Below are 19532 nucleotides of genomic sequence, written 5' to 3' on the forward strand. Positions count from 1 at the left end.
TTCCGGAGGGGGTGCCTCTATGAACTGCTCGTGCACACAGGTACGCAACGCATTATATTGAATACATATTCTCACAAACATCCATCGCCTACCACAGAGGGATCAGAGTTAAGCAGTGCAGCCGCCAGTGGAGTGCTGAGGTCTGTTAACATTAGCTCCCATTGTCTCGCAAGGGGGTACTTGCGCAGCCCCAACACCTCCTCTCGCCGAAGAGCAGTGCACTCTGCTCTTGCCCAGACCATTAGTGACCGTAACCATGCCTCATACGCCGGCGGCTCAGGGGACCGCCACCTGCGAGTTATAAGGCACTTGGTCACCAACAGCCCCAGATCAAGAAAACAGGATGTTGCTTTCAGCTTTTGCCCCCTGGGGAACAACCCCAGAATGCACGTCTCCCATGTCTGCAGTAAGGGTCGGTCCACACAGCACTTTAAGCTCGCTAGGATCAACGACCAGTCGTGGCTCAGTGTGGGGCATGACCACCTCATGTGTAGAAAGTCCGTCCCCAAGCCCCTGCAGCACGGACAAGCGGCGTCCGCATGGTTAAAGTATCTGATAATTTTCTCCCGTGTGAGATAGGCTCTCTGGGTGACATAATATTGTATGAGGCAAAATTGCATGTCGCGCGGGACACACCTGGGGCTTTCTAGCACAGTCGCCCACTCCTTATCTGTAAAGGGCCCCCTCCTACCCCCTTCCCATCGTCCCCGGGGGTTCACGAGTGGTCCAGATGTATGTCCACGCAGTGAGTCCGCCATCCAGTGTATTAAATGTCTCCCCTCTCCAAATACATGCAGATACTGTAGTGTGTAGTGTACCTGGGGTTCCCTCGTGAGTTCACCCCATGCACGTTGCAAGGCATGTTTAAGGGAGCTATACAAGAGGATCTGGTCTGGGTGCAGACCAGTGGCTTACATCAGTGTGTCTTGGGTGTGGAGGGTGCCATCCGCGTAAAGGTCCCCCACGGTGAATATGCCCGCTTCATGTCAAGTGGCTAGTTCTGCAGACGACATGACACACACACCACGTAGTGTCCCCAATAATGACGCCCCTGGTGAGGTAACAGCACCTACGACTGCAGCGGTATGCTAGGTTCAATAACAAAGGTGCTGGCACAGCGGATTTCACACAGGGGTGAAATAAGTGAAGCAATTTACTACATGACCACGCTGGGAGGTCAGTAGGCGTGTCTGCCAGCTGTCTTGATGATAACCAAAGGGACACCCACTGCAGCTGCGCAACCAGATAGTAATGCTCCGAATTTGGCAGCAACAAACCTCCCAGGTTCAACGGACGATAAATCTTAGCTAGGGCCACCCTAAAGCGGAAGGTGTTCAAAATTAAATTGCGCACATCTCGGAAAAAAATAGGCCGGGATGTATAAAGGTAGATTCACAAAATAATACAGTAACCGGGGCAACACTATCATCTTAACAAGGGCTACCCTGCCCATGACCGTCAGCTGCAACATCTTCCAGAATGCCATCTGAAGACACAGTCCTGACACTGCACACGCCAGATTCCCATCAAACAGATCAAACTCCGTATGATATACTTGTATGCCAAGGTATCTAAATGTGCTAGGTTACCACGTTAGGCCAGGGGCTATCGATGCAAGGCCAGGTTCGGACATCATAGTGTGACAGCGGAAAAACACAGGACTTGGCCCAGCTGATTTGCAAGCCAGAGACCTTCACATGCACTTCAAGCAATGGTATTATATCGCTGGGGAAATCCGCCAGATCTCTAATATACCCTAAGAGGTCATCCGCATATAGAGAGACCGCATGATTTCCATCTCCTAGTGGTATGCCCCAGGGGCGTCCCGCCCTGCGAAGCTCGACTGCCAGCAGCTCCACTGCAAGAGGAAAAAGCAGGAGAGATATAAAGGACACCCCTTCTGCATGTCCCTCCTAATACAAATGGAGAGCGACATGAGGCACCCTGTTTTGGCACAGGCTGATGGGAGCATATATAATAATTTCACCAGTTGTATAAAACGCGGGCCAAAGCCGTACGTTGGCAAAACTGCAAAAAGGTAAGGCCACTCCAGTGAGTCGAATGCTTTCTCTACGTCTATTCCTAAGCAGCCCGCTTGTGGGCAGTAACCGGGGGAGAAGGGAGGTGGTGGGCATAACGCAGCGCACAAAAAAATCTACGCAAATTGAGGGACGTCATGGGGCCCGGCACAAGTCCATTCTGATCTTCATGTACTAATGCAGGCACCAGTGGGGCCAGTCGCGTTGCAACAACTTTGGCTGGTATTTTATAATCTGTGTTTAGAAGTGCCAACGGCCTGTAGGAATGTAGACTAGTGGGGTCCTTGTGCGGCTTTAGCAGGGAGACCAGAGTGGCCTCTCGCAACGCACAGAGCAAGCGTGCTAGCTCCAAGGCCTCCTCGTACAGTGCAAGCAAATTAGGTGCGAGCTGAGCTGAGTATGCCTTATAGAATTCTGCTCGGAGCCCATCTGGGCCAGGGGCCTTGCCACTGGCAAGAGAACGGATGGCTTCATGCACCTTGGACAGCGACAGAGGGTCGTCCAGCTCCGAACACTGCTCGGCACGAACCCGGGTCAGGGGCAAGTCTGCAAGAAATAGATCAACATCATTCAGGGGAGGGTGGGAGACCGCACTATATAGGGACTCATAATGAGTGTAAAATGCTGGATGAATTGAATCCTGCCTGTACAACAAGTCACCCGTCCGGAACCGAATAGACATTTCTGAGCTAGTGGAAGTCTCTTGACGTATTAACCGGGCAAGTAGAGTTCCGGCTCTATCAGCCCTTGCACGCGTGTTTGGCTGAGTGTGCTGCATAGTTAAGGCACCTCAAACGCTCAAGGAGCTCCGAATGATTTTTACGTATAGCCTGCAGTTGAGGTAAGGCATCAGGATTCCGTACAACTTCTGCCTCATGTTGCAATAGCTGCCGCTCCACAGCGGACACCTCCTGACCTATCTGCCTATGCATACCAAAACTAAGCCCCATGCAGTGGCCCCTCAGCGTGCCCTTAAACGCGTCCCACTCTACTGAACGACACAAGGCTGTGCCTGCGTTGAGTTCAAAGTAACCAGCTATCTGCTGAACCACTGACTCACCAAACGCCAGATCTTCCAACGTCGCAGGCTGAATCCTCCACGCGAGGGCAGAGGACTGGGTGGTCTCACCTCAAACGAGTTGAAGGTATTGGGGGTTGTGATTGGAGTGAGTACGTTCCAGATAATCAGTCCGCATAACCGCAGGGACCAGTCTTGCCATGCAGAGCTGCCTGTCGAGCCGGACATGCAAATCATGAGGGGCCGAGTGAAAGGAATATACTCTGGCCGCAGCATTATAATTATGCCAGACATCCATTAACTGCCAGTGGTACAGCCAGGTTACCAAAGAGCAGGCGTTAGAGATAGTGGTAGTGTGTTCCAAGGGAGGGAACGACCTGTCCAGGTACGTATCCAATACACAATTGAAACTCCCACTCAGCCAAGGAACATCACTCCACTGTGCCAGCAATCGATTGAATGCGCTTAAAAAGGAAGCCTGGTCTACACTGGGAGCATATATATTACCAAGAAGGATGTGGCGACCACCTAGCCGACCTCGAACACACACATACCAGCCATCAGCATCTGCGACCTGTTCTATCATATTGAACGGGACACCCGGGCGGATCCATATTAACACCTCCCACACACAGGACGAGTAGTTTGTCGAATATACCTGTCCTCGCCACTTTCTTCTAAGCGTGTTTACCTCTGAACACGTTAGGTGTGATTCCTGTAACATAGATACATGAGCATTGCGCAACTTCAAATAGGAGTGTATGGCGTATCGTCACGCTGAAGTGTGCATGCCACGGCTATTTCCATGTCATTACGTTAACATGCGCCATCATGTGTAAGACTAGTGAATGGAGGTGTTGCGCATATTTGCCACACAGCTGATAATATCAATGGCGTGTGTGAGGGAGCAGAGCGAGATGTGGTAAGTAACTTCATGAGTTGCCTAGCGATGAACAGGTTATTGGGTGGGAAACAACAGTTAGCATATTGTAACAATAACATAATGAACATCAAAAGAGTAACACACTAGAACCAGTGGCCACCCAAACCAAGTGACAACACCTAAGACGAAACATAATAGGCTTCACAGCAGGGGTGACCGGATGATGGTCAACGGCATGGAGCAACAGAGAAAGTACTTTGTGCACCACCTTACGAACAGTCCAGTTTTCACGGCCAAATAAGGAACAGTATACATTGGCAAGGGTCGCAATTACATAGAAAGAAGCATGAGGATAAAGACAACTTAGCTCAAATGATAGTGTATGATGTCTGTGGGGTTATATCCGGGGAAGCATATGGGCTTTGCACAGACGGCATGTGACAACAGCACTCTCTCCATCGGAAGAGGGGGAGCCTGGGGCGTCTGGGCTGGAGCAACGCCCTGCACATGAGAGTGCGGCCACCTGCTGAAAGGCACTACGCCGCTCCTGAATTCTCTGTTCCAAATCTGGGACTGCGGGAAGGTTCCTGTCCATTAGGACCCTCATCTGACACTGCCTCCTGCAGCTCCGCCAAGGACTGCCCTCTCCTGTCTGCTCCAACCTTGCTGGCCGGTGGCACCATTGTCGATGCCCTCAATCCAGTGCCATGCTTCCTCAGGAGTAGCGAAAAAGTGTGTGGTGTCAGCAGCTACCACATGGAGCCTAGCTGGGAATAGCAGAGAGTACGCAAGTCCCAGTTCACAAAGACGTTGCTTTACTTCCAGGAAGTTGTTCCGCTGCTTCTGCACAGCAACCGTGTAATCTGGGAAGAACATCACTTTGGCGCTGCCCACCCGCACTTCCACCATTAAGCGGGTCTCCTGTAACACTATGGGGGTTATTCTAACTTTGGAGGAGGTGTTAATCCGTCCCAAAAGTGACGGAAAAGTGACGTATTTACCACCAGCCGTATTACGAGTCCATTATATCCTATGGAACTCGTAATACGGCTGGTGGTATTTCCGTCACTTTACCATCACTTTTGGGACGGATTAACACTCCTCCAAAGTTAGAATAACCCCCAAAGTCTCTGTCCCGGTAATGAAGAAATCGTATCACCATCAGTTGCAGGGTGGCACCCGCTGGGGGCCATCGGGCTGAAACCCTGTTCACTCACTCAATGGAGAAAAAATGGGTAAGCGTGTCCGGGGAAGAGTATTGCGCAACCAGTCTTTAATATACCTCACGGGATCGTGCCCTTCGGTGCCCTCCAGCAGGCCCACCAAGCAAACGTTATTTCTGTGGGATCTGCCCTCCGCGTCCTCCACCTGCAGCTCCAGCATTCTCACCATGTCCATGAGCTCCTTCAGAGAGGTTTCCAGGTTGCTTGTCCTGTATGGCAGGGCCGTAACAGTTTGCTCCACCAGTGCCACCCTGTCTGCTAGCTTTCTATGGTCCGCATGCAGCAGACCCAGATCCGCGGAGACCGTGTCTATCATGGACAATAGCGAGGCCCGCATGCTGTCAATCGCTAGTAACACAGCATCCAGCTTGTCCTCTAAGGCACTGGGCTGCTCCGCATTCACCATGGCAGTCGTTGATGGTAATGGGGCCCCCGACATTTAGATGCAGGTGGCTGTCCACCAGTTCGCTGACAACCCATGGATTGCTGCATGGCACCACTCAAGAAGCAATAAAGCACCGCAGCGTACCCTGCGCCTGCCCGTCAGTCCCTCGTTCTGCAGCGTATGTTCTTACGTGGGCTTAGGACAGTAGGGCTGAACTTCTGTTTACACGCTTCATTGAGTGGAGTTATAGATATAACAGCATTGCTAGCCTGCCTCCACCCTCCGGATCAATCCCCTAATTTGTCCTCCCAAGTTCAGTGCCTCAAGTCTTCCCTGCTCGTCACGCCGCCAGGCCCTCTAGTGTGCTATTGGCAAGGGCCAGGAGGGCCCAGCTCTTGCAGCTGCCGCAAATTGTACATCTTCAGTTTGGCGCGTCCAATGGTTGCATCATGGTGCCCAATGCACGACTACTCATGCAGCCCACAGAGTGACTCCAATAGGTTGGGCCAGAGGGGCAGTAACAGCCAAGCGTGCTAGTGCAGGGTCCAAGTCCAGGCCCCCGAGCGGCACCCCTGCCTCCAGAGAGCCACTGCAACAGATCCAGCAGGGGGCCATATCTGTTCTCATCCGCCAACTAGAGAGCCCGGTTCTGGGGCCCAGGGTCTTCAAGGAGCCTCCTGGCTCCTGCCGCTACAACCGGGCTTCTCACCACCAGAGTGCGCTCCCGGGTCCCACGCAGAGTGGCTTCTTTTAAGGAGAACCCTTCTGTCTGCTCCGCACCTGCCAGATGAAAGTTCCAGTGCTTCCCTCACTCCGCGTCCGGGCCACCGCCACTCCCCACCGCCACCAGTTGCACCCGCCCGGCCTACACCAGGCGTCCGGACACCAGGCGGCTGCAATCCTGCTACCGGGCGGCCTAGTGCTCAGAGGGGCATTTTGCCTCCCAGGCTGCCCTGCCGCCTCAGAGCACCTCGATTGTCTGCGGCCACTGGGGGGGAACGGGAGCCGGCACCCACTGTTATGGCTCCTCAGCTGTTCATGCGCACTGCTGTTTGCCTGTGACTCCCCGTGTGGCGGCCGGTTCAGTCAGGATAAATCTGTGGTGCTGCAGAGTACCTCTAGTGTGCATCCGCCATGCTTGCTCCTCAAGCCATGCCCCGAATGAGAGTGATTTATAAAGCGCAACTGTCACTCCCAAAGGAGCATCCAAATGATCCACCAGTTGGTGTAAATAGGGAAGAGAAAGAGGCCTAAATCCCATCAAAATAGTCTCACCTGTGCCTGTGAGTATGGTGCGTTAAGGCAAATCAGAGGTCAGCCATCGTAAATATATGCTAAATCAAAACATGCAGTGGTTCAAACAAATAAAATACAATGTTGTTAGGTGAATGATGCAGAACCTGCATCTAACTGGTGGATCATTTGGCGTTGTTCTTCTGTCAGCACATCTAGATTAATTTGTGGGCTAGATCATTGAATCTTTTAGGGTGATTTACCATCAGCCCTTGGGGACTCAAAGGAACTAGTCACGACTTGATATACATTTGTCCACCTCTGATATCGTCCTCTATGTATTTGTATAATCATTCACTCTTTATATATTTGTTCATATTTTACAGCCTTGAAAAAGTTACTATTGTGACGAAACACGTGTTGGCTAGGGCTGTGGAACCTGTAAAGTCTGTTACTTGTTAAATTGACGCTTCCGAACATCAATAAAAGGATCTTACTCCAATTGGACTCATCTGAATTGATGAATAAATGGAGACTGTTCATAAGTGCTGCGGTATCTTTAGGACTATTTATTGAGTAATAATTATGGATCTGACACATTTGCCACATAATCCATCATCTACTGCATGATCTGAAGATTTAATAAAAAAATGTTTCTAGCTCAATTGGATCAAACGTTACTACAATTGTGGCAAGTGTAAAAATGTCAAAATAATGAAGCAATGCTATCACAAAATGAGCTGTATTAGGCTGCATTATTTATCTTTTTGCCACATAGTTTAGTCATAATTTCACTGGCCTGGTGATAAACCACTTGCTTTGGATTTCAAAGGTGGAGCAAGATATAATTTGTGTACAATTGTGTGGAAATACTGTGGGAAATGGTTTTGAAATATTTGCACACACACCTACTTCTGTAATCAACGTCCCTGCAATCCTTTCTATAATGAAGTGTTGGATACGTGTGAACTGATAAAGCTCACAGTGGGGGAGACGCCATATCTGAAGCCATGTTGAGAACAGTTATGGCACACATTTCGTACTAAGATTAATCAGTAATTTTTAGCTCGTCCCCTCAATACAGAGACAACTACAACATGCCTTTTTAAAAACAAACACTGTCAAAGCTTTTAGGTCTGGCTTGCATTTTGAATTTTAACTAAACATTAAAAAAGCTCGGAGTGAAAAAACATCAAGACAACAAAAAAAAGTGTTTTCTGTATACAATGCGTTTATGTGATAAAGAATTTAGGGCCAGATGTAGCAAGGTTCCAAATTGCGAGTTGCAATTTGCGAGTCCCAGCGACTCGCAAATTGCAACTCGCAATTTGGAATGCAGAAAGGTGTCTCAGACACCTTCTGCGAGTCGCTATGGGGGCGCAAAGACCCACCTCATTAATATTAATGAGGTGGGTCGCAATGTGCGACCCCATAGCGATTCAGGGCACTCACGGGGATGGTGGCCTGCTGGGAACAGCAGACCACCATGTCCGTGACTGCTTTTAAATAAAGCAGTCTTTTTTTTTTTCAAAGTGCAACCCGTTTTCCTTAAAGGAAAACGAGCTGCACTTTGAAAAAAAAAACCGAAACCTTTTGTTTCGGTATTTTTCAGGGCAGGTAGTGGTCCATTGGACCACTGCCTGCCCTGAAAAATTATTTTTTTTGCCAGACACAAAGGGGAAGGGGTCCCCTGGGGACCCCTTCCCGTTTGCGCCTGGGTTACCATCCACTTCAAGTGGATGGTAACTGCGATTTTGCGGTCGAAAATGAAAATGCATAGCATTGCGACTCGCAAATAGGAAGGGAACACCCCTTCCTATTTGCGAGTCGGAAATGCATTTTGCGAGTCGGTTCCGACTCGCAAAATGCATTTCAACATAGCAAAGACGCATTTGCGACTCGCAAACGGCGATTTTCGCTGTTTGCGAGTCGCAAAGTCTTTGCTACATCTGGCCCTTAATGAGTGATGATTCAGAGTACTTCTGTGATGTAAAATAGTCATTTGTGCACTGAAGTGCAAGCCCTCCAAAGGAGGCGGAATGATACACCAAACAGCATGAGGTGAAAGAAATATACTTCTCTGGGCAGACCTAAAGCACACTATAAGTATATTTTAAAGAATTGGTACCCAAAGCTCAGACAGATTGATGTGCTGTGAAACCAGACTCAATCACTGATCCTTTAGAGTGCAGGAAGGCAGCACAGTGGACCGATCTTTAACACCATTCGCCAGTCTCACCAGGAGCCTAAATGTCATATCTATGTGCCCACTATAGATGTGGCCTCCCACATATGCATATGCAATGTACATGTGATTTAAGGCGTGGGCCTTCAAAAGCCTTGATGTCAGCCTTATATGCAATATATGCACAGACATGTCCTGAATGTGCTACAAGGTGAGGCCTGATACAGAAATGTAAGCACGGGTCAGGATGTGGGGCATAGCTGGCGATTTAATAATAGAGAGCATTATTATTATTATCAAACGTGAGATATATAAAACCGTTCTTCAGCCCTTGTGTAGTCATGAAAGTGAAGGCCATCATTACTGTGACCTCACAGATTTAAGGGATGAATCCAGACAAATTTGTCCAAAATCCTGAATCACTACGGACTTCTCTCTCTGCAGAATCTCTATATACTTACAAGCTTCATTGCGATGGGTAAGATACCTTAGTTATGGCAGTACATGGCTGCTCCTACACTACAGTTGGCATAATCTCGGTCTAATTCAACTTGTGCAATGAGAACAACACTGGCCTACTGTGAGGTGCCGGATTAAGATCAGGTGAAGGTAACAGCCTCTAGGGAACAACAAGACCAAATTCCATCTCTCTGAAATTTGGTGGATGGATTAGGAAGTTAAAATATTTCAATCACCCTGTTAGGGCGCGTAGGAAAGTGCCACTGTTGGCATGGTTACCCCCCACTTTTTGCCTGATATTGATGCCAACTCTAATTGAAAGTGTGCTGGGATCCTACTAACCATGCCCCAGCACCAGTATTCTTTTCCAAAATCTGTACCTTTGTTTCCACAATTGGCACTCCCATAGCACACATTTAACTCCCTTGTAAAAAGGTACTCCTGGTACCAAGGGCCCTGTGGCCAGGGAAGGTCCCCAAGTGCTGTAGCATGTCTTATGCCACCCTGGGGGACCCCTCATCAACTACATGCACACTGCCTTTACAGCTTGTGTGTGCTGGTGGGGAGAAAAAGGCAATGTCGACATGGCACCTTTCTCAGGGTGCCATGCCCACAAACCACTGCCTGTGGCATAGGTAAATCACCCCTCTAGCAGGCCTTACAGCCCTAAGGCAGGGTGCACTATACCACAGGTGAGGGCATAGCTGCATGAGCAATATGTTCCTACAGTGTCTAAGCACATTCTTAGACATTGTAAGTGCAGTGTTGCCATATTGAGTATATGGTCTGGGAATTTGTCATTACGAACTCCACAGCTCCATAATGGCTTCAATGAATACTGGGAAGTTTGGTATCAAACATCTCAGCACAATAAACCCACACTGATGCCAGTGTTGCATTTATTGAGAAATGCACCCAGAGGGTATCTTAGAGATGCCCCATGTATGATAGCCAAACTGCTAGTGCAGGACTGACCGGTCTGTGCCAGCCTGCCACTTTCAGACAAGTTTCTGACCACATGGGGTGAGAGCCTTTGTGCTCTCTGTGGTCAGAAACAAAGCCTGTCCTGGGTGGAGGTGCTTCACACACCACCCTCCCCCTGGAAGGAACTTTAACACCTGTCAGTGAGCTTCAATGGCGCAAGCCTCTTGTTACAGTGCCCCAGGGTACCCCAGCTAGAGGAGTTGCCCGCTCCGTGGAGAAAGCCCCACTTCTGGCGGCAAGTCCGGTGGGAAAATTAGGGAAAACAGGGAGTAGTGACCATCCTAAGCCCACCCCTAAGGTGTCCAGAGCTGAGGTGACCCACTCCCTGCAGAATCCTTCATTTTGGTTTGGAGGACAGTGACCAATAGGACTAGGTTTGTGTTCCCCTCCCCAAAGGGAGTGGATACAAGAAGGGTGTCGCCATTCTCAGAGACAGTAGCCATTGGCTACTGCCTTCTGACCCCTGAAACGCCCCTAAATCAGGGAATTAAGGGCCACCCTGAACCCTGCTCACCAGATTCTTGGCGACCTGACAACAAAGAAGAAGGACTGCTAAGCTGAACCCTCAGCAGAAAAGAAGGAAGACGCAAACTGACTCGGCCCAAGCCCTACCGGCCAGTCTCCTGCTTCAAAGAACCTGCAGCAAGAAGGCAACGCATCCAGCAGGACCAGCGACACCTGCCAAGCTCCAGAGGACTGCCCTGCATCACAAAGGACCAAGAACTCCCGAGGACAGCAGCCCTGTCCACTAAGGAACTACACCAAGGGACTCCAGAACCTCCCCGGATCCGTGAGTCCTGACCAACCTCCACCCGACACCTTTAGCCGGTGACCAGGTGCCCCAACCAGCTAGAGACAGTCCTCAGGCGATTGTGAGCAAGTGCCCATTCTGGGTTGACCTCTCCACAATAACACCTGCAAAGGGAATCCGGAGGACCCCCCTGACCCCTCCTCATCCACGCTCACAAAGCCCTTCACAACACAGGCCCGGCCTACCTCAATGAGCGACTCACCTTCCACACTCCCACCCGCCAACTCCGCTCCGCCAACCTTGCTCTCGCTGCCGTCCCTCGCATCCATCGAACTACAGCCGGTGGCAGATCCTTCTCCTACCTCGCCGACAAGACCTGGAACACCCTCCCCACCCACCTTCGACAGACCCAGGACCTCCTGACCGTCAGAAAAGACCTGGCTATTCGAGCAGTAGCAGGCCTCCCCTCCGCCCACCCTCCCCCCATCAGCGCCTTGAGACCCTAGCGGGTGAGTAGCGCTCTTTACAAATGTTTGATTGATTGATTGACTGCACCCGCAGCCCACAGGCCTTGGAGAACCCAACCTCTGGTGCAACTAATTTCAGCAGGCTGCCATCCTCCCTGTCCAGCCTGTGGTTTGCCCAAGTCGACCCCCTGGACTTCGCCTGCAGCATCTAAGTGACCCCGGCGTCCCCTTATTGACTAGCATTGGAAACCCGACACCTTGTTTGCACCCTGCACCTAGCCATCCGAGTGCCACTAAGAGTGTGTGTTTGGTGCCTACTTGTGGGGCCCCCAGTGCTCCTCTAAAACCCCCAAGTCTGCCCTCCAAAGTCACAGGTACTTACCCTGCAGGCAGGCCTTATGCCGACTGCCCCCAGTCTCCATTGGAGCCCATGTTAAATTTGCCTCTACTTTGATCTCTGCACCCAGCCGGCCCCGTGCTGCTGGTGGTGGGTGTTTGGGGTTAACTTGAACCCCAACCTGTGGACGTCCTAACCTCCCCGAGACTAGAACTGTAAGTCAAGTACTTACCTGTAACTCCTACTAACTTTTCTTCCCCCAGGAACTGTTTTGAAAATTGCACTGTCAACTTTTAAAACAGATAATTACCAATATTTAAAAAACTGTATAACTAATCGATTTCAAACAAAGTACTATTGATATATGTGTGAAATACGAATTTATTGGAGTACTTACGTGCAACTTGAATCTTGTGGTTCTCGAAATAAATTAAGAAAATATTTGTTTGCTATATGAAAACTATGGGTCTGGAATTAAGTCATTGAGTGTGTGCTTCTTCTATTGCTTGTGTGTGTGTACAACAAATGCTTTGCACCACTCTCTGATAAGCCTAACTGCTCGACCACACTACCACAAAAGAGAGCATTAGCATTATCTACTTTAGCCTCTGTTAAGCCTCTGGGGAACCCCTGGACTCCGTGCACACAATATCTCATTTTGATATAGTATACTCAGAGCTAGCTTTGTTTCATCAAAGTGTGACCCCTTAGATTTGAAATTCTCACATAATGAAAATACAATATTATTTTTGTTTCTCCTCAGCAGTGTTGCCCCCTTGAATAGTGGATGTATATGGCAACACAATACATTTCCAGTGATGTTCATGTTAACTATTACATTTCATTAAAAAAATCAAAAAAATCAGTATACATGCACTTACTTGGGATTCGTATTTTGAATTTTCCACTCTGCCCAAAACTTCCCTCAATGATGCCTTCCTCACCGGTGGACAATTTGACTTTCAATCCCACAAACATCTGGATATTGGTCTCCTTTTTGAACAAGGCTCGTCCAATGACACTGAAATCATCATTGACCTGGGGCAAAACAGAATTTTGCATCATGGTTAAAAATAAGATAGAACCTCAAAAAACAATGGCTGTGTGCCATTAACCTTTAATTCATCATAAACAGGTTTGATACAAAGAGTGACAAGGCAATCTACTTAACCCATTCACTGGTCACCATTTGCAGCAGATCCCTCCTTCCAGAATATTACTGCTCCCTGTCCAAAGGTCTTTTCATTCATATATCAAGAGTACTCCAAGTACAGCATGATAGAAAGGTATTCAGTGCATAAACTACCTTCCAAAGATAACCACTTCTAGACGTCATTCCTCACACGTGTACAGATGGAATGCTGTCAGAGGACAGGATTGGTATAATCTCAAATTTAAACATTTGACAGGACAAGATGTTGCATTTTGTGTCCTTTCTGAAAATCTAGGACAACTGAGAAGAACATGGATGATTCCATGTACCCTCTACTTCTCAACTGTCATTTCCATATCTTCCAAAGAATCCTGTATGCTGCGGAGATCTGTTGGAAGATTCATAATTACAATTTTGAGCTTGTACGTCTCTTGGATAAAGTCTCACATGCCTTTAGACATATGAGCAGAAGGACATGGAGGGGCTCCATGTCAGCAGCCAGACGCCCTGGGCAACTTCAAGATACGTTGTTGATGTGAAAAAAATGGCAGCACTTGAGAGGGCAGTGGGAGAAGGGAATATTGTGTCTCCTTGACACATTACATTGAGGATGAGAGGAAGGTAATGGGGGTATATGTGTACACATAGATGTCATTTAGGGGTTAGTAGGGTTAGCAGGTGTTACTGAAAGCATTCCACTTGCTATTCCTGTGTGTTTCTCTGCAACCACTAACTTGGAGGTTACAGAAAAAAAAACACAAACAGAAGGTTGTGCCGAAAGCCATGATAATCATTTTTAGTTTCTCTTCACTGGTCCCATGGATGCTGAGAGGAGGCAAGATGGTAGAACTGTTCTTCTCTTCGATACATCAGTTGGAGGTAAATCCCAACGTGGCACAACGGAAGCGGTGCCAGAGAGAAGGTGTACTAGATCTAAGTGCAATTTATACAGGGAAAGAAGGGGCAACTCACACATGGCATGCACCAACCAAACCGCTTGAATACAAAGGCATCTTGCAAGCAGCTGAACAACAAGGCTGACTGCAAGAGCACCCAGAAGATGGGCAGGGTCAAGAAACATCACCACCCCTGGCCTTGGACTGTAGGTCTCAATGAGATCAACATGTAGCAGAAATTTAATAAGATGTTCTTTTGGCAACTGCCTTTCCAGTACTGGCTGGGTGATTTTGAAATATTTCAAAGAAAATGTGCACTTGCTGAGCACTCCCCCCCTCACTTCTGTGCCATTAATTCGAAAAGGCTCAGATTTATGCCCAAGAACATTAATCTGTACACAACTATCCAGAGCGAGAGGACATAAGAGACAACAGAGCAGTCACACCACAGCTCAGACACTACCAGCCTTGATTATTAACTGCCTTCTCCCTCAAGCAAGTAACAGGTTGAGTTGTGTATGAGGTGTGGAGGGGCAGGTAGTATACACCATAAGAATCCTCACTGTCTCAGCCTTCGGTCGGCCTCAATCGCTCTCAGCATCTCATCAAACCCTGAAGAAGAGGAGCCTCATCTTAAGTTATGACGGACTAGGACAGAGTACTGGGGCAGTAGGGCATGGTGCACTGGTCACTTGTAGACATATGTGCAGGTGGTGAGGCTGCAGTGGGCGTCTGAAATTAAATATGATGCATGGCATGCTTCACTGGGCCTGTGAGCCAAAAGCCAGATACTCAGGTTTCAACTCACATACCCTGTGCAGGCTTCCATGGACCACTAGTGGCCTAGAGGTGGCTGCCCTTTTAATTTGAGGCCATGCTTGTACATGGGGAGCAGCACTGGGCATTTGAAGCTAATCCTGCACTTGAAGAAGCTGCAATGGGAATATTAGGCCAAATCCCTGTTGAGGATGCATTTGAGTTTGCTCAGGTGCTGGAGTTCAGCTTAGCCTCAGCTTGTAGGCCTGTGCCCTTTTTACCTAGATAAACATGCTCTGTTTTATTATTCATCGTCTTTTCATTTTAACAGTACTTGCATAAGACATGTTTTTATGTTATAATCAGTTGCTATTCTGTGAAAGCGTCATTATCCGCAATGTACATATTGAATTGTCATCATGTCCCCCTACTTCACAGAATATGAACATGTCAGGCATTGTTGTTACGGTATTGACGATCCAAGTTCGCGCACACAATCTAACACTTAGGTATATACCCACGTTAGGATGTCTGCACAAAAAAACATGGGCTTTATATAAACATTCTGTGAGACCAAGGTCATTAGAGGGTGTTTCATCCAGGAGATACCATTCACCCTGCACGTCATTTTGAAGCAGATCTCTGCCTTCGCGTCTCTACAACACCTGATTTGGGGACTGGAGGCTGAACTTGTTCCAAGATAATGGGGGCGGGGCGCTTCTCATGGACATCATTCTGGCAGATTAGGTTTATCACACCTTGCTCTCTTTACAGTAGACAATACGCTTTTAGGAAGGAGTTTGTGTATTCATGTTTATTGCAAAATGTTAGGATTGTTCATATTCACATCACATATTTTCACAATCCTGATTTTGTCACTTATCATTAACCTAATCATTGCAGCTCATGCATTTTACTGTAGATTGCAGTCTTTTCAGTAAATATATTGAAAACTTTCCTGCATCTTCTTCTTCGCCTGTCTGTGTGGGCAAGAGACTCATTTCTAACAAGAGAAAGGGGTAAGAGTTGTTGCACCGCAAATCCCTGAGAGGATTTCAGAGTCCATGCGCTAGGCTACCAGAAATCACCCTTTTACTATTCATGTTTTTGGTGAGGTACTGCTAGAGAGCCGGGAGGGTTGGGACGATTGTTGTGGGAGTCAGCTGACCGTGTGGTGACCTGGATTAGGGAGGTGCTGACCTCAGGGAGGCGCTGTGTTTAGCAATCAACTTATGAAACCTGTGATTTAAAAGCACCTGCTGAAAAGTTCCTTGTGTCCAGTCTTCAGGAAGCAATTAAAATGTCAAGATAACTCTTGTGATTAGAGTTCCTGCTAGGGAGATAGATGGGAGTTTTGTCCAGCAGCAGCTTTGACTCGCCATAAAGTAGAGTAGAGGGTTAATATACCTGCTGCAAAGAGCAGAATTATATTTTATGTGGATAATTGACTGGGTTTTTAAGGCCAGCCTTTACAAGCACTTTAAAACAAATGAATGTATGTGAAAGAGGTGCTATGGAGAGATGAGGGGCACATTTGCCAGGTGGAAGTGAGTGAATCAGAGGAAGTGGTCATGTGGTGTAGGGGTGCCATAAAAGACTGTCGCACAGGGCACCACCAGCGCTAAAGCCGGCCCTGGTGGGAGTGACCCAGTGGTGCTGCCACCCCTAGTCCAGTTTTGTAGAGATACAAGGGTCTTTACGATATGGCGCCACCAACGATGTTGTAGGCACTAAGTATCTCTGTCTCACACACACACTAATGGTACCCTAAGTGCAATTATACAGAGATGTTCGTGGTCTTAAGGATAGACCTCCTCAGCTGATTAGGGAGCACCTATCTAGGCTGTGGGTTTTTCAAGTTTGAACTTTAAAATAATTTTCTCACCATTGGTGTTCCCTACTCTGATACCTCCTTAAGATGGCAAATACCATAAACATTCCGGAGAACTGCAGACAAGTATTTATAAGTTTCTTCAAGCCAACAACTTAACAGATGAGGGTGGAGAAGTCCCATTCGTTGTCGAAGCTCATGAAGCATACCAAAGAGAAACATTTTACTCTCGGGTCACCTTTCCTGAACTGAATGACAACTCACATACATTTCACACTTACATAATAGCGAATGTACCACAGCGGTACCGAGCACATCAACACTTAGAAATACCACCTTCTTATCAAGAACATCAAAATTGGTTTAATGGAGCCCTTCCACATGTAATACAACCCGTGAGATTAGGCCCCTTAAGCAATGACGGACCAACATGGCCCACGGTTGCCATGTACACACCACATTCTGATGTAGAGTTGCAGGGGTCCTTATGACACCCTCACACAGGGAGGTGCAATGACCATCTGAGGCTAGATTGAAACATTGAGAGTTTGTACTGTTCACTTGGGGCTAAGCCAGCCTGTAGGGAGGCTGTGAAGAGAATTCAAGGCTAAATATGAACACATGGAGGCAGACAAAGGAATAACCCGTGCATGGTATGGCTGACTGGGCATGTCAGGCTGAACCAGAGCTTTCTGGGGCTACACTGGGCATTTGGGACTGAAGCAGGTACCTATTCATGTGGCAACTATTTTGAGTCATAAGTTCCCCTGCTCATTTAAGACTGAACTGAGCATTTTTTACTGCAATTAAGTGTTTGCAGAGCCAGACAGGGAACCAAAAGCAGCCCTGGCAAATTTTGTCAGACCAGCCCCAAGCAAAAGGGTCTTCCCCAAGAATATTTTGAAAATAAATTTAAAAAACTGAATTTTATAAAAACATTTCTGTTGCTCATGCACACTATGTAATTTAATACATACCTCAATTGCATATTGACATTATAAGAATCATGCTGACATTTTTTCAGAATTTTTTTTTTTTCTAATGTTGAAAATGATTTATGGTCTTCTTTTAGTACCTACTGGACAAGTTACTTATGACTTATCTGATAGAGAATATATCTAGCTGCAGATTCCTTACCTTTGAATACTCCCCAGGCATCAGACAGGATCCAGAATATTTTCATGACCAGTACCCTTAAGTACCAATAGGTAGCGCTGATCAGCTCTGCAGCCATCGTCGGTGTCGTCCACACGGGAAATTATGTTGCGGTCCCTCATTAGTCTCCACGCAGGCAAATTAATGTCAGTTTATTTACACAATTTTCCACACCAGAACCGCAGAGACATGAAAAACACTGACTACTGGTGTGTCAAAACTAAGGTCCTAAAAGGGCAGTCGCTACCCCTACAAATCAGTTCGCAGAGCGGGGAGGATGGGTGGGTCAGTCAGGAATCTGCACCTAGATATAGCTTCTACCAGATAAGGAGTTACTAAAAAGGTAAGTAACTTGTCCAACCAATAGAGACTTCTAGCTGCAGATTCCTTACCTTTAAATAGCGACCCAAGCAATACCATTTCCGGAGGTGGGACTGCAAACCAAGGTTCAAACAAGAAAGTCCTGCAGAACCGAACCGGCAAAGTATCTGTCCCTGTGGACTGACTGTCCAAGCAATGGAGTTTGGTAAACATGTGCAGAGATGCCACCGTCGCAGCCTGACAGATGTCCAAGACAGGAACCCCACGTACCAACGAAGTGGTCGCAGCTTTAGCTCAGGTAGAATGAGCGCACAAACCCTGCGGGGTTGCTTTTTGGCCAGTGCATAGCAGGTCTTGATGCAGAGAATGACCCATCTGGAGATGGTTCGCTTCTGCACTGCCCGACCTTTCTTCGCACCCACATACAATACGAAGAGTTGGTCAGCTATCCAGAAATCATTTGCACGATCAAGGTAGAACACCAGTGCTTTTTTTGGTCGAGGCGGTGGGGTCTCTCCTCTTCCTTTGAAGGATTTGAGGGTGAGTAAAAAGTAGGTAAGATAATGGATTGGCCTACATGAATGGGGGTGACCACTTTTGGCAAAAAAAGATGCCCTTGCGCAAAGCACCACTTTGTCAGGATATATAGAGAGGTAGGGCAGCTTAGATGACAAGGCCTGCAACTCACTCACTCTGCAGGCAGAAGTAATTGCCACGAGGAAGGCTGTTTTCAATGTGAGAAGCCTGAGGGGACAATTGTGGAGGGGCTCAAAAGGAGCACAGTGGCCTGAAAGGAGTGCACTTCAAGAAAGTTATAAACAAATTAAGATCTCGCTGGGGCATAATAAAGGGAGAGGGAGGGAACATATGAGCAAGAAGCTTGAAGAACCTATAAGAGACTTAAACAAGGAAGGTTGATCAGGCAACTGTAAAAAGACAAATAACCCGTTAAGAGTGCCCAAAGCAGAGCCCAGCTGGGCAAAGGCAAAAATGAAAAACAGGACCACAGAAAGAGGGGGGGGGGGATCAACAGAATTGTCTGTGCACCATGACACAAATTTCTTGCAATGACAGGTGTGTACCATTTTGGTGGAGGGACGTCTGACTGCCAAGATTACGTTACAGACTTCGGCCAGAAGATCAAAAGATGTCAACTGCTGCTGCTCAATCTCCAGGTAAGAAGGCGGAGAGTGGACCGGTTCGGGTGAATAACCCTCTCCTGCTGCTGCGACAGATCCTCCCGAAGGGCCAGTCTGATCGGAGGATTGATAGACATGGTTAGCAGCTCAGCACACCAGACTCTCTGTGTGCCCAGTGCGGAGCCACAACAATGATTTGGGCCTGGTCGTTCCCGATTTTCTTGAGAACTCTGGGCATGAGTGGTATGGGCAGAAAAGCGTGCTGGAGGCATAAGCTTCACTAGAGACGAAAAGGGTCTCTGAGCAATTGCCACCTT

General features: G+C 47.9%; 1 protein-coding gene across 1 annotated transcript in view; it reads right to left on the minus strand.

Moving 5' to 3' along the window:
* EEFSEC (eukaryotic elongation factor, selenocysteine-tRNA specific) overlaps positions 1 to 19532 on the minus strand; it is a 573771-nt gene that overhangs the window by 175686 nt on the left and 378553 nt on the right. Inside the window, exon 6 of the mRNA XM_069206246.1 lies at positions 12846 to 13002. Within this exon, the coding sequence (XP_069062347.1) occupies positions 12846 to 13002 (157 nt within the window). The remainder of the gene's footprint in view (positions 1 to 12845; positions 13003 to 19532) is intronic.

This window comes from Pleurodeles waltl, chromosome 9 (assembly GCF_031143425.1).
Source record: "Pleurodeles waltl isolate 20211129_DDA chromosome 9, aPleWal1.hap1.20221129, whole genome shotgun sequence".
Taxonomy (NCBI): Eukaryota; Metazoa; Chordata; class Amphibia; order Caudata; family Salamandridae; genus Pleurodeles; species Pleurodeles waltl.